General features: G+C 37.3%; 1 protein-coding gene across 2 annotated transcripts in view; it reads right to left on the reverse strand.

Annotated features, from left to right (window-relative positions):
- Positions 1–21,324, reverse strand: part of PSMD14 (proteasome 26S subunit, non-ATPase 14) — a 46,162-nt gene extending 24,838 nt beyond the window's left edge. The window contains exons 1-4 of one of the 2 annotated variants that reach the window (XM_079311598.1): positions 21,149–21,324; positions 18,036–18,085; positions 16,388–16,475; positions 13,489–13,540 (exon numbers count right to left, since the gene is read on the reverse strand). In XM_079311598.1, the coding sequence (XP_079167724.1) occupies positions 13,489–13,536 (48 nt within the window). In that variant the 5' untranslated portion in view covers positions 13,537–13,540; positions 16,388–16,475; positions 18,036–18,085; positions 21,149–21,324. The remainder of the gene's footprint in view (positions 1–13,488; positions 13,541–16,387; positions 16,476–18,035; positions 18,086–21,148) is intronic. The other variant, XM_079311599.1, reaches the window with a different exon arrangement.
- Between the last annotated feature and the right edge of the window lie 431 nt (positions 21,325–21,755).

A 21,755-nucleotide genomic window follows, 5' to 3' on the forward strand; every position in this document is an offset into this window, starting at 1 on the left:
TTATATTCAGAATTCCATATCAGTGTACCTCATTACAGCCAATTAACAGCACATTCATTACTTTATTACCAAATTTCCACTGAAAAGACACAGCCTACTTCTGCATGAGGTGATGTAAACTTAGAAGGGCAATAAAACAACTATGGGAGGAAAAAAAGATACTCCACATCAAGTTAAAAGAGGAAAAATGGTGCCTTTACAGATTTAGAACTCTGACTGCATAGTTAGAAGCAAAACTGGGCAAAAAAAGTTTTGAATAAATTCTTAATTTTTCACTTTAAGTGAAAAAATTCAACACATGCATACATTACCTCCTGAAGATAAAACCTCATCAAGACATTACATTTGTACAGGAATTATACGTTCTGAATACTTTGATTTTCACACACAGAGAAAATATCATTCTTCAGAATAAAGCTTTAATGACAGTAGAAAATTCAGCCGGGTTTCCCCCCCCCCCCCCAAAGCAAATGAATCTGAGTTCTACATCCAATCTTTATATTATGAATCCAATCTTTGTATTTTGAAACTCACATATATGCATGGATCTGTCAACCATATCCACTTCCTAATAGCTACAAATCTCTATTTGCAACTTGGATACTGCTGACCATTATATCTCAATATTTGCCCTTTCTTACTTCTTACTACTTATTCCTGGTTTTTCTGTCACTTTGGCCTTTTCATCAGCAATCTTCCAGCAGGTTTCCATGCTTTTCACCTTTCATAGTATGTTCACCGAAGGTCCATTTTTCATAAACCCCACCCCTCCAACAAGCATTTCTCTGGCCTAGTCCTAGCCCAACAGTGAGATGCTCCAGTAGAGAAGTGCTCCTCTAGCCCTCACACTCAAAAACTCTATAAACAGTTCTTCAGAACATTTCCCAGAACCAGATAGGCAGAGCACCTGCATTACTTATCGTGGATTTTCTGCAATTAAATTGTTTGACTGGCAACACTTCAAATGCCCAATCATTTTGTAATGCTATTCCCATGTTTTATTCTCCATAAACATGCCAGTTTACTTTTCAAACTGCATCTGTCCTGCTTTAAGTCTATTTACTTAGAATCGTTCACTTAGAATTTGGAAAGCACAAAGACTCATGTTTTCACTTAACCAATGCAAAGAAAAAAGGCCAGGTACATTGAGTCTTAATGTTAAGAGTAACTTACTAGTTTGTTAACACAACCCTTTTTTCATACATAACACTCTCCCTATTTTCCACCAGTTCTAGACCAGAGATGGTCTGAAGAGAAGATAAAATCTTGTGCTCTAGGAAGAATCATAATACCCATGCTGTGATCACCAAATTCTACATTTTTTCCAGATTTTGTTTAATATTTCACAGTAAGCAACAACCCCATTACACCATTCAGTAATTTTATAAATAAAGAGTAACACAATAAAAAATTTCTCCCAGATTAGCACAAATAGTTCCATTATTTCTGGAAGGCTAATCTTGCTGTTTGACTGACACTAGCTTAACAAAAATCAGGAGCCTGAACTGAAACTCACTCTGCAGACTATGACTCTTGGATGAGCTGTCCTCTATGGAATTTCTAGTGTCTGTTAAAATCACACTGACACCTGTCCTGCAGCTGAGGCATTAATCACAGCTCTGTCCTCTATATTGATGCCTGAGCCCTCAACTTATAAAAGCTTATTCTTCAAAACCTTTCTCCTTTTAGGATCAGTCAGTAGATTCACCACTTACAGGGAGGAAACAAAGACAAACATTAATACCTTTTGTTTCTGTAACAAGGCAAATTAACCACTTTTAGCTTAAGTGAAAGTAGGAACTAAAGCAGAGTGTTTCTAATATTTCCTTATGATTTCTATAATCCTTGGAGCATATAAATGCTCATTTACCTTGATGATGGTGCAGAAGAGGGGATACTTAATATGATACTTCATCAAATCTTTAGGCATTCTATGAGATAATATAGGGGTGTTTTTCCAAACTTATGTTGAATTCCTGTTGCCAGCACCCATAAACAAAAAATTAATATCAGCATAGGAAATCCTGCTAACTCATAAAGCAACTCTTCATTGGTGTAAACCGACCTGCTTAACTTTTGCTATTGTTTTTAAAGCCATAGTAGTATTCACTGTGAAGGATTTTACATACTAAATGTGTTTAAATATATATAAAAACTACAACATTAAAGATTAGGAAGTATCAACTGCATACTCCACCACTTCATTTTAAGCACATGCAAGACATAGTAAAAATACCAAACATGAGTTTCCACTCTTACCATGCAGTTCAACCAATTTACCTGAACTCGTAAAGATTAGGTAATGGTAGTACACAAGGCAGGTTTGTTAATTCTCAGTCATCTTATAAATAGACAGCACATACCAAGTATTTCCTTGGTCATTGATGCTTCTTTGTGTGACCTCACTATCTCCTTTCCATCTGCTCTGCTCTTCTTATAGATTTTAATTACTAGCTAGATTATGGGAAAATTAAAGTCCCCATTGCACCGTACCAATTATGTGTATTAATTTTCATGTTAGTATTCCTTCTTTTGTTTTGAATATCAATTACTAGGAACTGCTCAAAAGAAATTCAGGAATTTTGAGGAGGAAATTATCCATAGGTAAAGTTTCACAATATTTTTCTACCCAAGATAAACTGCCACATAAAATAATATAAGTACACATGTGTAGCTCTGCAGAAAATTCTAAACCAAAGTTTATCTAATTCTTAATACAAAACCTTCAAAGATTTAACAGATAAAATCAAATTGAACTTGGGTCTTCCAAGTAGTTTACTTGACTTTAGATGATTTGAAAACAGAGACATTTGGAAACTGGAACCAATTTCTTCCATCTCTGATCACCTCCTTTTCCACAAATGGCTGATAATCTAACACAGCCCTGGAGTGACAGCCCCAGCTTCTGCGTGTTAGTTACACAGTATGTGGGAGCCAGCTACGAGTTACGTGTTTTGAGATCTCTTTGGCCTGTTTCTAGTAGTCTTTCACAAAAGTTTATGTATTTCTTTCATCAAGCAAAGAAGAAGAAAGATTTTATTAGTTAATCTCTACATGGAGGCAAATATTTTACACTGACCCTCCACAGCATGTGCTATTACCACTGTTCATAAACTTCACTGCCTGCCAACTTTAACAAAGAAGCATCATCCTTACAAAGCAGAGCACCAAATTAAATTAACTGGTATCAGGAACCCAGACAAGAAAGAGTTTGTGTCTGCAATGCAAAAGAGCTGCTGGTATTTTTGGTTACATTATCATATTCAAAGAACAGATCTCTCATTGCATAGACTGTCCATCCCAATGCAAAACAGCAAATATCACATGCCTACAGCTTTACTGGATTATTTCTTGGAGAACTGCAGAAAAATTAGATTTCAAAACTGTAAGGATTACTGAACATTCTTTTTCCCAACTATTCATGTATAAACCAGATACAGCAATTGTTAAAATTAAAGAATTGCTGTAAAAAATAGTTGTGTCATACTGAAAAATTGATGCTTCTTCTGAATCAACTCTATGCTTCCAGTCACTGAAATGAGCTGCCTGATGCCACCTCATAAAACCCAACCAAGCTTTAGGATTGTTTATGTTTAGAATAGCAGAATTCCAAGTTCAATAATAATTGATAAAATTAAGTTACCACTATTCAATTTTTTTTTTTTTAGTACAACTTCTAAGCGAAAAATAATCACATGCAAGTTATGGACAGAAAATTTCACTGTAATATTAAATTATGCATGTTACTACTTTTGTTTCAAATAGTTAAAGAGATGATCCAATATAAAAAGCAGTCCTTTTACTTGGGTAGCCCTTGTTGACGAAGTGTTAAAGGCATTTGCCATTCTTACAGGATAAGAACTAACACCTTGAAGTGTTACCTACTCGGGCCTTTTAGCAAATTTGTTAACACTTTTAGGTATATTACTTCACCTTTCTCTTACTGTGAACTGATATAAATTATTTAGCCAGTTTTACTATTAAATGTGAACTAAAGTGTCATTTTAGAGCACGGCTCTTAATTTGTATTATTTTAGATTTATTCAGATAGGTATAGAAAGTGGACTTGATTAATTACACAAGGAACAGAGAAATATTTCACAAATGGATACACTTTCCATTGTTTAAATGGATCTTAAATACTGCTCTGGTTTCCTGCTAATAGCCCAAAAGATGATTTTGAAATACATCATAGCTGTTTCAAAGAAACTCAGTTTTGCGGGGATAACTGTAATAAAAATCCAAAGGCAGTAAACTTGAGTGCTGTAAAGCACATCTCAGTTTTAATGCATCAAACAGCATATTACTGTGCAAAATAAAAGAATTATTACTACTTGTTACTATTTGTTTTTGTAACTGGAACACTTTAAGCACAAACATAGGACACACAAGCAAACAATGACTGCTATCACGTTTTATTTCTTTCCCAGTAAGCTAAAAAAGAACCTTTTAATAGTTTAATTTTGTGAGTATTAAACAACTAGTGTGAAAAACAAGCTGCATGTAAACTATTTCTACTGCCTCTGCTTCAATGACTAGCTGAGGCAACCTGTTATAGGAGGTGTTAATTGGCAATAGGAGTACAAGTCAGAAGCATGTTCCCCATCGTCCTAACCCAGCAAGGCTAGGTCATTAAAGTGGAAATGAATTCTTTCATGCCGACTTAACCCTTTCACTACATATTTTCAGCTGTTATATCCAAAGACAATTGAGAAAGATTAGCTAAAAAAAAAAAAAAAAAAGAAGGAAAAAAAAGAAAATAAAAAAAGACAATATTCCCCACTCGGATTACTTTTGAATTTATTCACCTCACAATTTTTCTTCACTACCCTTCTCTACCTCTTCCAGAACACGTGTTACAGGTACAGATGACATTTCATTATGTAGCTAAGAGGGAGAAAGACAGCTGAAGTATAAATGCAATGACAACCACGATAAAATAATAATTTATCGTATTAAAAGATGCATGGAAGGATGAGACACTCAAAGTGAGCTTAAAGCTACTATTTTGTGGCAGTAAATTCAACTTAGTGTGTATAGCTTGGTACAAGGGAAAAAAACCATTACAAAATACTAGCTGCAGAGAGGACAAACATAAGCAAGTGTGCAGAGAAGGTAGAGGTATTAACGACAGTAAAGCCTTAAAAGTTCACCAGAGTACCACTCCTCTTCTCCACTTCTTGCCTATAAGTGGTACAACCTGCTGATATATTGATATAAATAAAAAATTTCTTAGATCACTACAGTGTTTTTTACACATTGCTAAGCCTAAAAATCTAAGCAGAGTTGGGATTGTGGAACCGTTTTCTTCCTGTACTGAGACAATACACTTACAGAAATTACCATCTCATGTTCCATCAGCAGAAGTGGCAAAGGGAGCAAGGCACAATCTGGGATCTCAATGGTTCTAACAACTTTGTCATGACAAGCACCAGAAGCCATGTATTGCATTTTCTGCAGTACAGGAAGTTAACATAATCAGCCATGACACAGAAAATTATTGAGGTCATGCAAAAAAATTTAGAAATCAGTGAGCTCAATAAAATAGGGAAAAATATATTACTTTGCACTGTGAATCACACACTAAAATTAGAAGCAATTCAAAATTTTATTGCTATTTTCAAGCTATTACACACACAATTTTGTAGTTAGTTCCACATCAACAGGATTAGATTTTGAAGCTACTGTTATGTCTAAACAGTTTGTATGTTTAGGTCCATTTTTATAGCAATTATAATTAAGCATGCATAACAGACCACAAAATACCGTAAGTCTCAACAAACAGCCTAGATTTCTCAAAGGATCACATTGTCTTCTTGCACCATATGTCAGATGAAATAAAAATTGTAGTAATATGTTTAGTCTCAGAGATTCCAAAATGGAGTAGGGATACTAAGCAAGTATTGTGGCATCAACTGCTTAAGTTGAAAAATCTCTGAAAAAAACCCCACCTTAACAGGCTAGATAAAAACTGTCTCAGTATGTTTTACAAAATTGTCTCCTAAAAAAGTTTACCCAGGTTCACATTTACAACAGAACTCCACGAACAGCAATATAGATGGACTTGAAATATATAACATTTCCCATCTCCCTTCCTCTTCAAAACCAAAATTACAAAACACAGAACTTTGTATAGCTTTGAGCAGTTGGTTAAACGGGTTGGGATCATAAATTTGCCAACACCTCTTTGGTGCAGAGCCAGAATTTTACTGCTTAGCTTTTCTGCTTATTTAAGATTTTAGTTTCTCTGGGGCGGTTCTCTGGTTTTCTTTTTTAGTGTGTGTGGGGTGGGTTTTGGTTTGGTTTTTTGCTAGAGTTTTTTGGTGGGGGGGCAGGGGGGCATTTCTGGTTTTTTGGTTGGTTGGGTTTTTTTTGTGGGTTTTCTTTTTTTTTTTTTTTTTTTTTTTTTTTTTTTTTTTGTTGGTTTTTTGATACTTGATTGTTCTTAAATAAGCAGAACTTCAAACAAAAATAGTCTCTAGTTTAATGGGACACCCAGACAACACTATTATTAGAAATAAATGTTTACTACTCAATATTAACACTTATTCATGATATAAAATTACTTACATATATCACCTTGATGCAATTTGCAACAGTCAGGCTTCCTGCCTGTGATGTTCCCAATACAGCCATGACATGAAATGGCTGCTAAGTGTACTCTTCCCTGGATCACTGTTTCCTCTATCTTTACCCCATTTAATCTACACATTCATTGAGACACAACCCAGAGGGGTAGGTGTGCACTATTACCATAGCTAATATTCCTTAGAATAAGCATAAGGACAATTTGGACTAAATGACCTTTAAAGGTCTCTTCCAACACAAGCCATTCTATGATTCTATGACAATGCTATGGTTAGCAAAAAGCCTAAAAATAGGGACATAAAACAAATTCTCAGTAACACTGTACATCTTTTTGAAAAGAACTATAGTTTTTCACAGTCACAATCTACTGGAAATAAAAATACAAAGGTCAGTTTCATTCCAGAATAAAGCCAGGACTAACCTGTTATCTACTCCCATCAGCATTACAGAAGGTATGGGAATTTAGAACTGAGAGCCTCAAGGCAGATGATGAGCCAGCACCTGCAATTTTGTCTGCCTCTAGTAGTTTTGCTCCAATGTAGATTCTTAATAACCTTATTCTAGACAAAGTTCTGCTAAGAAGGCAGGGTTGCCCTCAGCAGGCTCTGTCTAAGCTCACCCTAAAGTACACCTTGTGAGGCAAAGTAGTTAAAGATATCTCCTCAATATGAAGAATGCACTGGGTTCTATATGCCTGCAGGATCACTGCTGTCAAGAGCTGGTCCTCTGGATACAAGCAGGTGAACTGGGACACTGGTGGCAATATGCAGCAAGGTCAGTTGTTTGCAACACTTGGAAAAACAACCAATCAGCCAACATCCACTGCCCTCCCCAGACCACACCACTAAACACTTCAAAACTCCCAGAAAAACTTAAAGAGGACTCTCCTAGACAGCAGGAAGAAAAGAAAAACCCTTGTTCAAATGTGCTGCATGGTAGCATTGTAACTTAACATTCAATTGCATGGAATTTCAGAAAGAAGATAAAATTACCAAGTGAAATATATTAAATCAATCACTATATGGCAGCTGTTTCCAGTATGCAGAAAGGAACATTACAAGTGAATAGGTGTAACACAAAATACACAAAGATATTTCTTCTTCCCCATGTTCTTTCTCATTATGCCTACACTCATTTCCCTGTCCAAGCTCCTTTGTCTCTTCTAGGTGGGGAAAGTCAAGAGTCAGCTGGACTACACTGGCAATTAAATTGAGGAGAGAGAATCTATTTGCCTAATTATTAGAAATACAGAAGTTTAAGACCTGAGGCCAAGAAGAAGCAGCTAAAAATGTTCTCCAGAGAAAAATAGCTGATCAGAGGAAACTGTAATGCTCAGACACAATTTACTAGCTTTTTTAGTTTTAGTGTTAGGTTTGTTTGTGATTAATATGTAAGACATGTCAGTAGTGCACCCCTCCTACTTTAAGACAGCTTCTATAACACAAATTACACACAGGGTTTAAGTAAAATTATATGACTACTCCTGAACCAATTCTAGCAGTTTTCTTTCCCTCTCCCAATTAGCTCCTTAGAAGACAAATCACATTACAATGACTCAACTGTACTTCAAATGTACAAGAACTATAGTCTCCCTTTGCCACCCCCAGCAACTTTCAAGTAAGCCTGACATGACCTGTGGAGTTACCATCTCCAGCAAAACCAGACCCAGGCCACACCTGGATCCTACATTTGATATGAAGCTTTTGTTGAACAGCCCTGTACTAAAACATTAATCAATGCAGTAAAACAGCCATCCCAGACAGTGAAACTAAAACAGTACAGTTTACCAACTGGTAAACTGATGGGTTTTTTCTCCTTAAAACAAAATCATGTATTTTGTATATGTAAAAACCGATGCTGAGGCTTTCTACAGAAGATAATGCAGGCAATTAAGTCTTCTGAACTTTCTATGGGATTGCATGTTGGATATTTTTAATGGATGAAAAATGTTTGTCACTGAGAAAATTTTTTTATTCCTTAAATGGGTTCACAGCTTCCAGAGGAAAAAAGTAGAAGTGGAATAACCCACCCAAATTGTACACCATCTCATCTACTGGGAATTACATTTGAGTTCTAGAAATAGTAACATTCTTCCTACTTGAGAACTTTGCTGAAAAATGTCTCAGAAGCAATTGCAGATTTATTCCCCTGACAAAATATCCTCAAAAGGTGTATTTGAAGCTTAAGGTATGTAAGAGAAACAGACAACAGTTCAATTCAAATTGCATAAAGCACACACACCCAGGAGACACAGAAAGGACAAAGTCATACAGCTAAACAGATACTGAGATATCAGAGCACTCTACAGTTTTACAATGAAAAAGGTACTTAATTAAAGACAACACATTTGCACCAGTCAAATTAAAACACAAACTGTTTCAAGAATCAATGAGCCAAAACAATTTCCAGTAAGAAGTTAAGGTGTTGCAGTTTTTCCCGTTTGGGTTGTTGGTGTGTTTTAGGGTTGTTTTTTGGCTTGGTTGTTCTTCTGGAGAGGAGGGATGGGGGGTGTCTGGATTTGTTTTGGGTTCGAGGTTTTTTTATTGTTGGTGGATGTTTTTGTTTACATATGGAAGATGTGAGATGCAAGATAAAGTCATGTATTTCAAATGACACATCAGCTTAATGAAGTAAGTCAAGGAAATTTGCATCTAATTGTTAATTGGAAATTATCTACACTGAGCCTGACTCTCCTCTGTCTGCCAGACCATCAACTCCTCTTTGGGAGCCCCACATCCTCCAATAACCACCCCAACTAGATTAGCACATGAAACAGAACTTTATACCAGCAACAGATCTCCCAAGCTCCCATGGTGCCACAGATTTTAGTAAATAGGATAAGCATGTCCTAAAAAACCCAAGAAACTACGAGGAGAAAAAGGTTCCACAGCACCAAGCAGTACAGTATTTGAAACCTCCTAATCAAAGTGACAGTTTTCAAGTGCCATTTACAATGCCCTAATCTGGAAACATCCCAGCTAACCCATCTGATCAACTATTTCACAGATGGAAGCACTTGATGGCTAATTGGCAAGTCCATGATTCAAATAAAATAGCTATCTGCACTTCTTTTTCTATATTCCACGTCAAGGTGTAAACACTCCTTATAAGACACAGGTCAGTTCTCTGCCTCCCCCTCCCTTCCCATTGGAATTTCTCCCCTTCCCCTCTGTCATCAAATACATTAATTCAAAAATACAGAATCAGTTTTATTTTTCATCTATTGTACTAGAACAGTTGCCTGTACTAACAGAGCAGTGTAAATGAACATTTACCAAAATCTATCAAGCAATGGAAAATTACTCCAAAAGCCTCTTTTAAAAGTGTCATTATTTCACTGTTTCCTATCACATCTGGAATCAGAAAAACAGACAGCATGTGCTAATATGGACAAGAACTTGCTTAACTTGAATTACTATTCTGTAAGTGAAAGGGATAGAAAGCTTGGCTACAAATGCACTTAATTTGCTCACACTCTTTGCAGTGGGATTGCCTAATAGAGACATATGTGGAACTGATTTCACCAGCAAACAATAGTTCAGCATACAAAATGAAGGAGTGTTGCTCCAAATTCCTGCCTGCTACATAAGCAGAATGCTTTTACGTACCCCACAAACCTGTCACTTGTCTGCAACAAATGTACAATGCAAATCAAAGCACTAAACCACTAGTGAAATTCTGTGGTAGGCAGTATTCCAGAGGGACAAACAGGGACAGACAGAAAAGAATGAATCAGGAAAGAGAAGGTGAATAGAAAAACCCAACATGACAATGGGCAGAAGGAGAGAGGAAGGAGACCACATAAGTGAAGAACAAGGGCATTGCCAAATCTTAATTCCTATGAACGCAGGAGGGAAATTAAGTAATATGATTTTCTTTGAGACATCACAACACATTCAGTCTTTTACATCTTTTCTAAAAGGCTTCAATCATTCATCCATTCATCTTATGCATTTACCATGAAAACATAAATTCAAGACAAAACAAACTTATGGACCAGGTTTACAACACCAGTCATGTATGACACAAAAAATTTCAGCATGAAGCAATGTTCTAAAGGAGGTCACACTTTTGGCATCAAGTTCAAACCTAAACACAGGTACCTTGCCATAAAAGGAATACACAGTTAATGACCAAGTGCACTGTCAGAAAATACTGTGAATGGCTTACATGATGCCAAAAGTTGTAAAATTCTCTTCCCTTCTCCTCTCTTGTTCACCTCCTGCCCTACTAAGACAGCTCTTTGTCCACCGATGATCAAAAGAGAAGAAATGCCTCAAGATTTCTAAGCCATATGTCACTGGAAGGAAAGTTTATTGTTGAGGCATCAGTTTAAGATTACTTCCTTAAAGATTTGTTTATTAGCCATTTGAAGACAGGCTTAGGATAAGTGGGATTTAGCACTGACCATCTCTGGATACCTGAAGGGCACTAAACAGCATCCTGAAGGAGCAAGAAGTAAGAAAAGAGAATCATAAATTCAGTGACAGCAGTTCTGAAGTGTAATACACTACACCAAAAGACTTGAAAAGCATATTGCAAACACATGAATCTAAAGTGCATTTGGGACAACATATCTGAGTTTGGAAATTAAGAGGACCAAGAAAACCTAAATGTGATAATAATCAGAAGAGGTAATTTTGCCAAGGGGAAAGAGCCAAGAAACTGCTGCTGAAGAAGCTAAAGCAAGTCACTGAGAAAGAATGCCTTGGCTGACCAAGCATCTGCCACTACTTTAACATCAGTTACAGTACAAATCAAACAGACTCTTAGCAGACTTTATGTGATGCAGTCCTCTTGCTAAGCAGACCCCAAGCAAGAAAAAGAAATCTCCAAACTATGTGATAAAATTACTTTAAAAATTCCTCTTTTTCTACCAGACCATATACACAGATGATTTTTATCTGGCAAGAATGGCTCAGTCAGATGTTTTTTTATGATGTTCAACCTTTAGAGCTGTGACACAGCAATAAGAACAAAAAGTTTTGCACTATTGTTTAAAACACTATAATGCAAACAAATGGTAATAATTTTGCTTTCTAGCATTACAAAATATATCCAAGAAGTACCTTCCTCCTCTTTTCTACCTCAGAGACATCTGATTCACTCTGCATTATTTCTCAATCTCAATTATCATTAATTGATACTCAGAATATAAGTGACCTTTCAAGGTCTTTGAAACACAGTATTTAAGGATATAAAAATATTCTATTTGAAAAGCCTTCCTGATGATTCAATAAACCAAAAGACTACAAATGTAGTCAAGACATCCAGAGTAAGCAGTAACTTGAGCAAAGAGCAATTCAGTTTTATGCCTTTTTTAAATCCAACACAAACTCATCAACTCATTTAAGACACAATTCCATATTTAAAACAAACACAGAGCAGCCTTGCAGGCCAAAGCTACCAGAGGAGTTCAGTGAGCTTCCTCTGAATGTCATGTTCTATTGTCTGCCACAATTTTCTAGCAAGCTTTAACTTAAGGATGAAAAATTCAGAAAACAGCAGAGAGTTAACCATAAATTTGAAAAACAGCTTTGATATGCGTCAAGTTCAGAGAGGACTAAGAAGTGAAAGCTTGAGAGATTAGACTGCACAGATGTTAAAAAAATGAAGAGTCATGAAGCAGGCTGGCAGCTCAGAGGAACAAGAGCAATAACTGTTTAAGAAAGTGAAACTAAAAATAACTGAGGGCGGCTTGAAGATTCACTAAGAGAACGTGAATAGAATTTTAGCTATGAAAAGGGGGAAAAAAATTATGCACCAAAAGTTACAGCTTATTTGGCAAAACATCTAGAGTCTGTAGATCAGCCTAGAATATTTCACCAAATGCTTCAGTATTAAACTACTCCTGTAGTTACACTGGACACAAACACACTCTACATAACCAGAAGCAGCTTTGGGTTTAGCAATTTCAACCATCCCAGAAGAAACCCTGTACACACATCCTGAAGCCCAACATACACAGAACTGATTCCTTCAGAAGAACAAGAGTCTGGATTCTTGATTTAGAAAGAGACTAGGAGGCAGATGAAGAAACAGAGAAAGGCTAGCTACTGCAGCCAACCAAAGAGGAAAGGACTACAAAGGAAATTACACTGGAGCCCATTCCTTAAGGAAATAATTCTTCCTACAGACCTCAAAGAAGTTCCTAATTATTTTTCCCCTGTATCCATAGTAATCATTACAATGTAACAAGATCATCTTGATTTTATTTTTGAAGAAGGCTGACCTTGCCAGTTGCAAGAAAAAAAGCATAAGGACTTGCTGTAGAGGTAGGAGAAGCCATACAATGTGAATAGGTCTCTCACTGGAACAGGACAGCTGCCAGGGAGGCTTTTTCACTGTGACTAGTTACAGAAGTGAGGACAATCAATAAGAGAACAAAAAAACCCACACATACAGGTAGCTACAACTACCCACAAGTGATAAATTCAATTGAAATTACCTCTTGAAATTTACATATACTTCAGTATCTTATAATGCCCCATTCACAATGTGATCCAAGAACTGAAATATATAATTCATGAAAGAGCAGTGGATGTGCTTGGCCTTTTAGAATACCCTTCACATTCTGAAATTCTGTATTACTGGAAACTGCTTTTTAACAAAATGCATTATGTGTTTCCAACGCTTTTCAATACAAATTTGAAAATGTTCAGACACTGAAATAAAGGTTTATAAACATTCTGTAAACTTAGTGCCAACACAGATATTCATATTTACAAAAAAAAGTCAAGTTGTAACAAAGATTTGCATACACATATAAAATCTCTTGGGTTAAAGACTATTACTATGAACTTCGTTTTTTTATGCTATTTTAAAATATAACAGTATAATAGAAGGAATACTCTAGAATTGATTAATTTTAAAGAAAAGATTGACAAGCTATATACTAACCTGTCCCAGTCCAGGCATACCTCCTCCCAGTCGCAGAAGTCTATCCATATTTCTAGAAAAACAGAAACAAAGGAAAAATGTTCCCAAGCTCGAAATGTTTACTAAATTGTTATCTATATAATTCACCTTCAGTCACTCAGTATGTCAAAAATATTGGTGGTAATTACAACACAACATCAGACTTCCTGTTAATTAACACCACATATTAATTCAAGAAGCTGTCTTCCATGCTAATTAACAGACTTTGTTTTATTGCTTTGGTTTTGGGTGATCCCCATTTCTGAAGATGAACACTCTTGTCAAACTTCTCAAAACTTTCCCATCATTCAACTAATTGGGGGATTTTTGTTGCTTATTATCAGTACCTACAGCCAGAAAGTTCCTAAAACTTATTAGATATACAATCGAATTTACTTTAGTTTTCTCAGAAATCATCAATAAAAATCTTAAAGTAAGGATTTTAGCATCCTCATTAGTAAGTTCCGTGCTAATTAACTTACAGCTTGTCAGTTATCATCAAAACTACATGTGAAAGACACTAAGCAGATTATGGATCTCTGAATTAGCATCAAAAGCCTTTTTTTAATGAACTCATTATACTAAAAGAAATACTGTAAAGTAAACATTTAATGTGTATATAGTTAGAAGACTAGTGACAGTACAGTCATTTAATACATTCCCAGTGTTGCATGTGGCATTGCTGAAGTGCAAGATTATTCCAATCAATGAAACATCTTCTTTAAAAGAAACCCCAGAATCATCAGTTTTTGTGTCTTATAACCTTCAAAGGGGTGATGCCAGGAATAAAGGCTGTAAAGGTACCCAACCAAAAAAATTACACTGCTATTTCTTTCTCTACAGTTCCTTCACTTTCTGTTGTTGAAAAGACATCTACAATTACAGGTTCTGCACCAGCTTTAACAGAACTTTACCATGCTTACTTGGCTTTTTCAACTTCTTAGTCCTATTCAACAAAACTTAAGGATAAAATGGAAAACAAAAAGCCTACTGAATATTAATTTTTAAATAGCTGTTTTCAGGAAATCAAGCAATTTCCAAATAGAAATCAGAAAATTCTACTGGCTTATTTTATTTATGAAATAGAAGATACAAAGTACAGCACTGAAAATTATGGTCTTAATAGGATAGGTTTTAATACAACACAACAAAACCTGTTCAGGTAATATGAAAGCAATTGAGAGCACCAAGTATGATTTCCAAAATACATTCATCCTTCAAGCAGATATTACATTACACACAAGAGAATTATGTACATGATTTCAGATTACATTAACAATACTAATACAATATCCTTCTTTTGGAAGTAATTATGCAAAAACTTGAAAAGTGTATTTGTTTTGCATATGAAAAAAATCTTCATGCTCAAGGTGAACATCATAATTTTCATAATTTCTTCTGATATTTGCTAGAATTTTCACTGGTTAAAAACTTACAAGCTTTATTTCAGTGTAAGCTTAAAACAAATAGTTAAAGCTTCTGAACACACAAAGAAGCAGCATTTTACTTCCTACTTTAATAACTTCATAACAACATCCAAGATACACCGATCAGAAATACCTGCCCTACTTGCTAAGTTCACTTTCCCAGTTCATTGAACTATCACACTATTACTTTAATATGATTCACTCTCTTGATTTTGTAGAACCTGAAAATCCAACAAGTGCAGCCTCACCCAGCATTAAGTACTTTCTTAAAGCTCCACTGGCACCATATAAATTAAAAAGGAGTTTATTAAAGGGTCAGTGGTTCTGCTTCTCTTTTTCAGTAAGTCACTGACACCAAGCTTCTTTTTTAGAAGCAAATGCTGCACAGAGTGTACATGCTTTTCTATCCTGAACTACAATAAATTCCAAACCAAGTTGGAGGATTTCCTCGGAAAGGTTAAGTTGCTGTTTAAAGATATTATGTAAGCACATGTTAAATGGCTTCAGTAAAACAGTCACAATGTTACCACAAATTAACGCCAACTACAGTTCATTATACCCCTCTGTGGTAGATACTCCTCCATTGAAATCCACAATGATTCATCTTCCCTCACACTAAAGAGGGCTGAAGAGCAACAGAGGAATGTATTTAAGCTACTAAAACTATTATTTTAATCCATCACGGTTGATAATTTATTTTAAGAAACTTTAGTCTCTACAACCGGGAGCCCTAAAACTAGTAGTTCTGATAACTACAGCAACTTCCATTAACTGATGAGGTACATTTCCTATGCACATCTAAGAAAAAATAAATAATACAAGTGAAAAGCAATAGCTTGTACTAATTTATCAATATTTTATTTACACAGTTTATTCCAGTTTCTAACCCAACAGTGTTGTACATCATTTATAAAAGCCATATATTTTGCCATATTAGAGTTGGATTAGATGAATGTGTTAAACAAACTGATCATTTATCAGCATAACTTTACAACAAAATCTCACTGCCTTACTGGAGGGATGTAACATTTCCAACTGACTAGTAATTGAACTGAGATACTCAGATTTTCAAGACAGCAGCAGACAGAAAATGTCTCAAATCCAGTTCTAGGTGCACTGCAAATTATTTCACTAGCTCCATGACTTGATTCTGGTCAGAGTTTTGGCAACAAATGCTTTCCTTGCCTATTTGCAACTGAATATGTTTTAGTAGGCTATATGGACCTAAACATTTGTTTACTGAGAAGTATAAACATCTGAAAAATTTAGGTAAGTGAACCACATCCACCAAAACAGATTCTAATTTTTGTTAGTCCATCAAAATATTATTTCAGCCATGAATTCCATTTCTCAAACAATGCTTCTGTAAACCTTAAAACAGCTTAAGAAAAATCTTTAGACAATAATGAAACTAGTTTTAGCCTTTACAAATAAAGTAACTATACATTTCTAACCTGGTGCTCAGCAACAAGTGCTCACAGAACAAACACGGCAGCAGCTCCCACTTTTTGACTTTAAAGATGACAAGAGTAGGTCTCTTTCCTGTAGAAGGAAATAGAAAGGAAAGGCAGAAACCCAGTAAAATTTAGCAACCATATGTAAAATAAATGTAAAAATGTAAAAATAAATGTTACATTGATAAGCTGCAAAAGGACAAGGCACCATTGAAAAATAGCCCAAAGAATGTGTACTGGGTTTTTTTTTCTCCTTTTACCATACAATTCCTTGAAGTGGTACATGCCATGTCTTGCTCAAGTATCCATAATACTGCAAGAAGTTTCCAATTTTCTCAAAATTACATGTAAAATATTTTATTAATTCATTAAACAATTTAAAGCTAATTGAGCATTTTAAATGCTGTTAGAAACTGTAAGCATTTTCTTCTTTTACTATTTTAGAAGCTCCAAGGGTAAGAGCAGTCTGCAGGTACAGAAAGCTTTCTTGTTTATTTCTGCAAGAACGGTTGGTGTGACGGGAAGAGTCACAAAGATCTTTAGGTTTTCCTAAATTCAGGTAGAGAAAGGCTGCTTCACATTCAGTTTAGGAGATGAAATTCACGTTATCCTCCTCCCTGAGAACACTGCCCACTAATTGCATCCAATCAATCATCTGTGGAGTAGTGTTTTAAAACAGATCTGTGAAATGATCTGTGGCCATGATTTGATAGACGTTTTTTTCAATGTCAGTGTTAACATAAGGAGCAATGAGGAAGCTGCTGCTGCTCACCAACTTGATGCTGCTTTCTCAGTACTGCCAGGACAGCCATTTGTGCAGCCCTGCAGCAAACTGAGAGGCTATCAAAAACGCTGGGTTTAACCCTGTTCACTTCTCTGAGAGGCTTCACACTGCATCCCAGAAATAGTTGTCTTGGCATAACAGAAAAAGAGGTCTTGGAAAAGCTGATTACTTGCAACACTAACACAGGCTCCAGAAGACATTTCTGTCAAATCATTCTTTAAGCTAAAGCTGTTTGAAGAATGTCTGTGAGTTTTGGGGGTTGGTTGGTTTTGGGTTTTTGTTTGGGTGGGGGGGGGTTTGTTTTGTTTTTTAGTAACTGAGGCAATTTAATAAAGACCCTTTTGAAGCTTGTCTCAAAGCATTACAGGAGAAAAGGAAGACGTGTTCACCTTCCCAGAAAGTTGGAAGAGAAAGAACAAAGAGTTTCTCAGTGCTGACAGGCTGGGGTGGAAATCACTAACAAGTTGAGTGTAAAGTTACTATCTTTCTGCCAGCTTTGCAGAAGGAAATGGTCCAGGAGAGACCACAAGAGCCAGGACTACAGGCTACAACAGAACTGCAGCCACTTCAACTGGGCTGGAGTTACTCACTTTTAGCCACCCAGTGATCTGGCACTCCCTTCCCCACTCACTACAAAGATATGAAAGAAACAAATCTCTAGGAGCTTGATCTGCTCCCCAGGGAGGCACACATAGTAACTCAGCTGAGAATTGTACCACTGCTACAAAGTGCAAAAAGCTGGGTTGATTAGCAACTTCTCTGTTGGTTTTCCCCTATATTCCTGCACACACACACATACTTACATTATATATACATATAAACAAAAGCCAGAAAAGTAAACAAACAGTTCACAGTAAGTCTCACCTCTTTTCCTTCCAAAGCTGGCAAAAGGTATTTTGATTGTTCTCTTCTGTCTGCAAGAAGAGTTAACAGTCTTTGTTTAAAGCAAAATTTAAAGGAAGCAAATGCATAAAATAGTTTCGTACCAGAAAAAATACAGAAAGACAGTTAACAGTTATCATAATAAACTTTCATTTTGGTGAACTGTAGGATTTGGATGACATGCACTCATCACTGAAATCAACATGGTCACTAATGGCTTTAAAAAAAGAATCAAATAGCTTCTCTGTGTATGTATGTCCAAGATTGGAAACACCATAACCAAAATAAGCGTGATCATATGATGTTATTTAAAAATCCAAACTTCCATTACTGCAATTTTCTTTTAACTGTCCTTACCTCAGAAGGGGAAAAAATTTGATATTAATAATGAAGTGAGAGCACAAAAGAGTACCTCAAAACTGATCTTAAAGCAGAAATTTTAAAAGCCATGTCAAATAGTTGCTCCTAATACTACTGTTAGGTAACTGTAATAATTGGAAAGAGCTGCCCATTTGGAGAGCTCTAGTTCACCACTCAGTTGTTCATTGGTATTTTCAAGTCACTTAAATTCTGACTCTTAATAATGAAAACATTTTTTCTTAGGGATGAAGTTACATAAAAGGATTATGCACAAACGTGTACACACATATAGGTATAAACCAACAGCTACTGTGTTTATACTTGGCATGTTTCAGCATGTATTTTGAAATCAACTCGAAATGGTCTTAAATTACTCTATCTCCTTGCATGAGACACATGAGTTTCACACTACAGTGCACTATTTTTATCTAGCATTAACACTCCACGATGTGATCCCTCAACGAAAGAGGGTTCGCCTGGTTTGGCAACTTTTGAGTCGGTAGAGAAATAAATATCAAAATCAGCACAGAAGACAATGGCTACTAAACTGCCCTATTAGTGGAGGGAGTATCAGGCTACACACAGGTGACAGCAATTTACTTTGCAATTTGTACAGGAGTGACTCGATACAAATAATTTCATCTTCAATAACTCTGCTTCTCCACCTGACTCTACATAACAAGCTTTGTACAAGCACTTCCAGATCTCCTGTTGAGGAATTACATGCTGCAGATGATCAACAATTTTATTAACAGTGCTCAAAAGTGACTCAAGGTTTTTGGTGCAACTGCAACCATTTCAGCCTCACTAGGGATGATAAACAGCTACAAAAGTAAATCAGCTGAGAAATTGTGTATTGCAGAAAAATATTTCACTAAGAAAGAAACCTCACTGCAGTTAAAGTAATCAAACCTGAACAGACACTTCACATGTGAAAAGGGGGAGAGGGGGCTAGTGTGTCTATCTTCCTATAGATTTTGTATGAAAAGAAAAAAATATACATGTTACCATCAATTCTAAGTAATATGTTCATTTAATATGTTCATTAAAGCTAGAGTTTAATCATGTCATGCATGAATGCAGTCTCAGTAGTGGAAGTTCAGAGTTACATTACTTGCTTCCACAACATGCTCAGCTCTGTAAACCCAGACCCTGTTTCTGGCTCACAAAGACCTGAATCTCAATAAACCCAAGCTGGACTAGGGGGTTTGCAGATTAGCTTCCCAGACTCTGCTTCCTGACTTCCAGAAGTACATCACATTCATTGCTGAGCTGGAGTTACTACTGTAATAGTGATTCAAACAGACTGTTTTAAAGCTACTGAAGTACAGATAAGCAAAGATGCATTACATCACCACAGAAACCAACAGAATCAATTTTAATTTTATGTAATATATGAAGTAATGGCCTTCTCTGAAATCTGCAGAAAGGCAAGAAGACACACAACTATTGTGGAACTATGCAGTAGTCCAGCAAGCACTCTTCATACCAGTTCTCTATTATTCAAGGTGTCCTTAACACCTGCCCTTTCCCATCATCCTAGATGTTACAGGATAGTTATAGTTACTATTAGTTTATACTCCATCATTTTTGTCAGGAGTGAATCACTTCCAAGAAAGTTGACAAACTAATTTATATACTGGTATTATTTAATACTATTTTCAAAGTATTCTCTACCTTATAATGTTCTAAATCAGTTTTCAAATTAATATCACTGAAATTACAACACTGAAATGTTACAACAGATAATGAAACAACATTTCCCATTAAGCTACAGGCTAAACGCTGTTGCTCAAAGTCACACTAAATGATTTAGAAGCAATTCACATGCAAGCCAGTTTCTGAATTTCTTCAAAACCAGATATTTTTCACTGTCTCAATATGTGAATGAATGCTTTGCTCCACAGAATCTTCTTCCAAGTTTACTCCCAACCTGAAGCATACAGGACACCTTGGACTTCCAGGGCTGACAGCTTTAAGAGGAACACAAATCTGTCAGACATTTCAGCTTGCCTAGTAGCATTTCAATCATATACATGTATATGCATTTACATAAAACTTCTTTTTAAAAAGTCAATCTCAAACCCTGATGGTTTTCTCTATTTCCGCAGTAAACCGAAAACAACTGCAACTTTAAGACAAGACGCCAACACATTGTTTACAAGTATCCAACTACAGGACACAATTTGTTACAGAAACATTACTTAAGTCAGCTGCACACTAGAATTAGCGCCGTTAATTTTTTATTATCGCTCCTTTTCTACTTAATTCCGTTTCCTTCTCTTTCAGGTATCCCAGCCAGTGCTTTGCCTTCGTTTCCCCCGTGCCGCTCTAAGTTTAGCGGCAGTGCCGCACTCCGGGCGGGCAGCGCTGCCGCCCGTGAGGAGCCCGTGACGGGGCTCCGGCCGCGGCGGGCCGGGCCCTGGGGCCCGAGTGGCGCCGAGGCCCGTCCGGCCCAGCGGCTGCTCCCCCGCGCCGCGCCGCCCCCGGCCCTTCTCGCCGCCTCCCCCCGGCCCGTTCGCAGCTTGAACGCTGCCCTGAAGCGCCCGGAACTCCCAGCGGGAAGCCCAGGGGCCCAGCGCCTCCCCGCCCGGGCCGGTGCCCCGCCAGACCCGGCCCGTCCCGCTGCCGCCCGCACCGCCGCGGCCTCACGGCGCTCGGGCCGATGCCCGGGCCGCGCTCCCGCCGCCGCGGCGCCCCTCAGCAGCACGGCGAGGCGGCGGCCGGGCCCTCACCTGGGCCGGAGCCGCCCGGGCCGCGGTGAATCAGCCGGATCTCATTCAAACCGAGCCCTTCCCGGTTCACAGGGCACCCGGCAGCGGCTTCCGGCCCGCGGCGGGCGGGGCGGAGCTTCGGAGAGCGGCGGGGCTGAGGGCGCGGCCTGCGGGCGGACCGGGCCGCGGGAAACGCCCCGAGCTGCTCCCTGTGCGGGCCCGTGGGTTAACCTTGAACCCCGCGGCCGAAATGTCACCAGTGCTGGAACAACCACACGGCAGGATGGCAGAGGAACCACCAAACGGGTCATCAGATCAATAAAAGGATGATTATCGCAATTGGAACAGTATCATATGCACTCCTCTCAAAAACAGTGTTAGAGAAAATACGAGGATTTAAAGATAAATATGAGTGACCCCATGTATAAAATCAGCCCAAGCAGAAATGGAAAAGCACGAGAATTTTGGCTAAACAAAGATAATAGGGAGATAATCACATAAAAACATGCTGATGAGTGATGCAAACTTTTCTGATGCAAACATAGAAGCAAATTGGAATTTCTATTACTCTTGTGTTAACTCTGGAGCAAAAACTCTGCTGTAAATTAAAAGAGGAAAACACAAAGCC

The sequence above is a fragment of the Erithacus rubecula genome (assembly GCF_903797595.1).
Source record: "Erithacus rubecula genome assembly, chromosome: 8".
NCBI lineage: Eukaryota > Metazoa > Chordata > Aves > Passeriformes > Muscicapidae > Erithacus > Erithacus rubecula.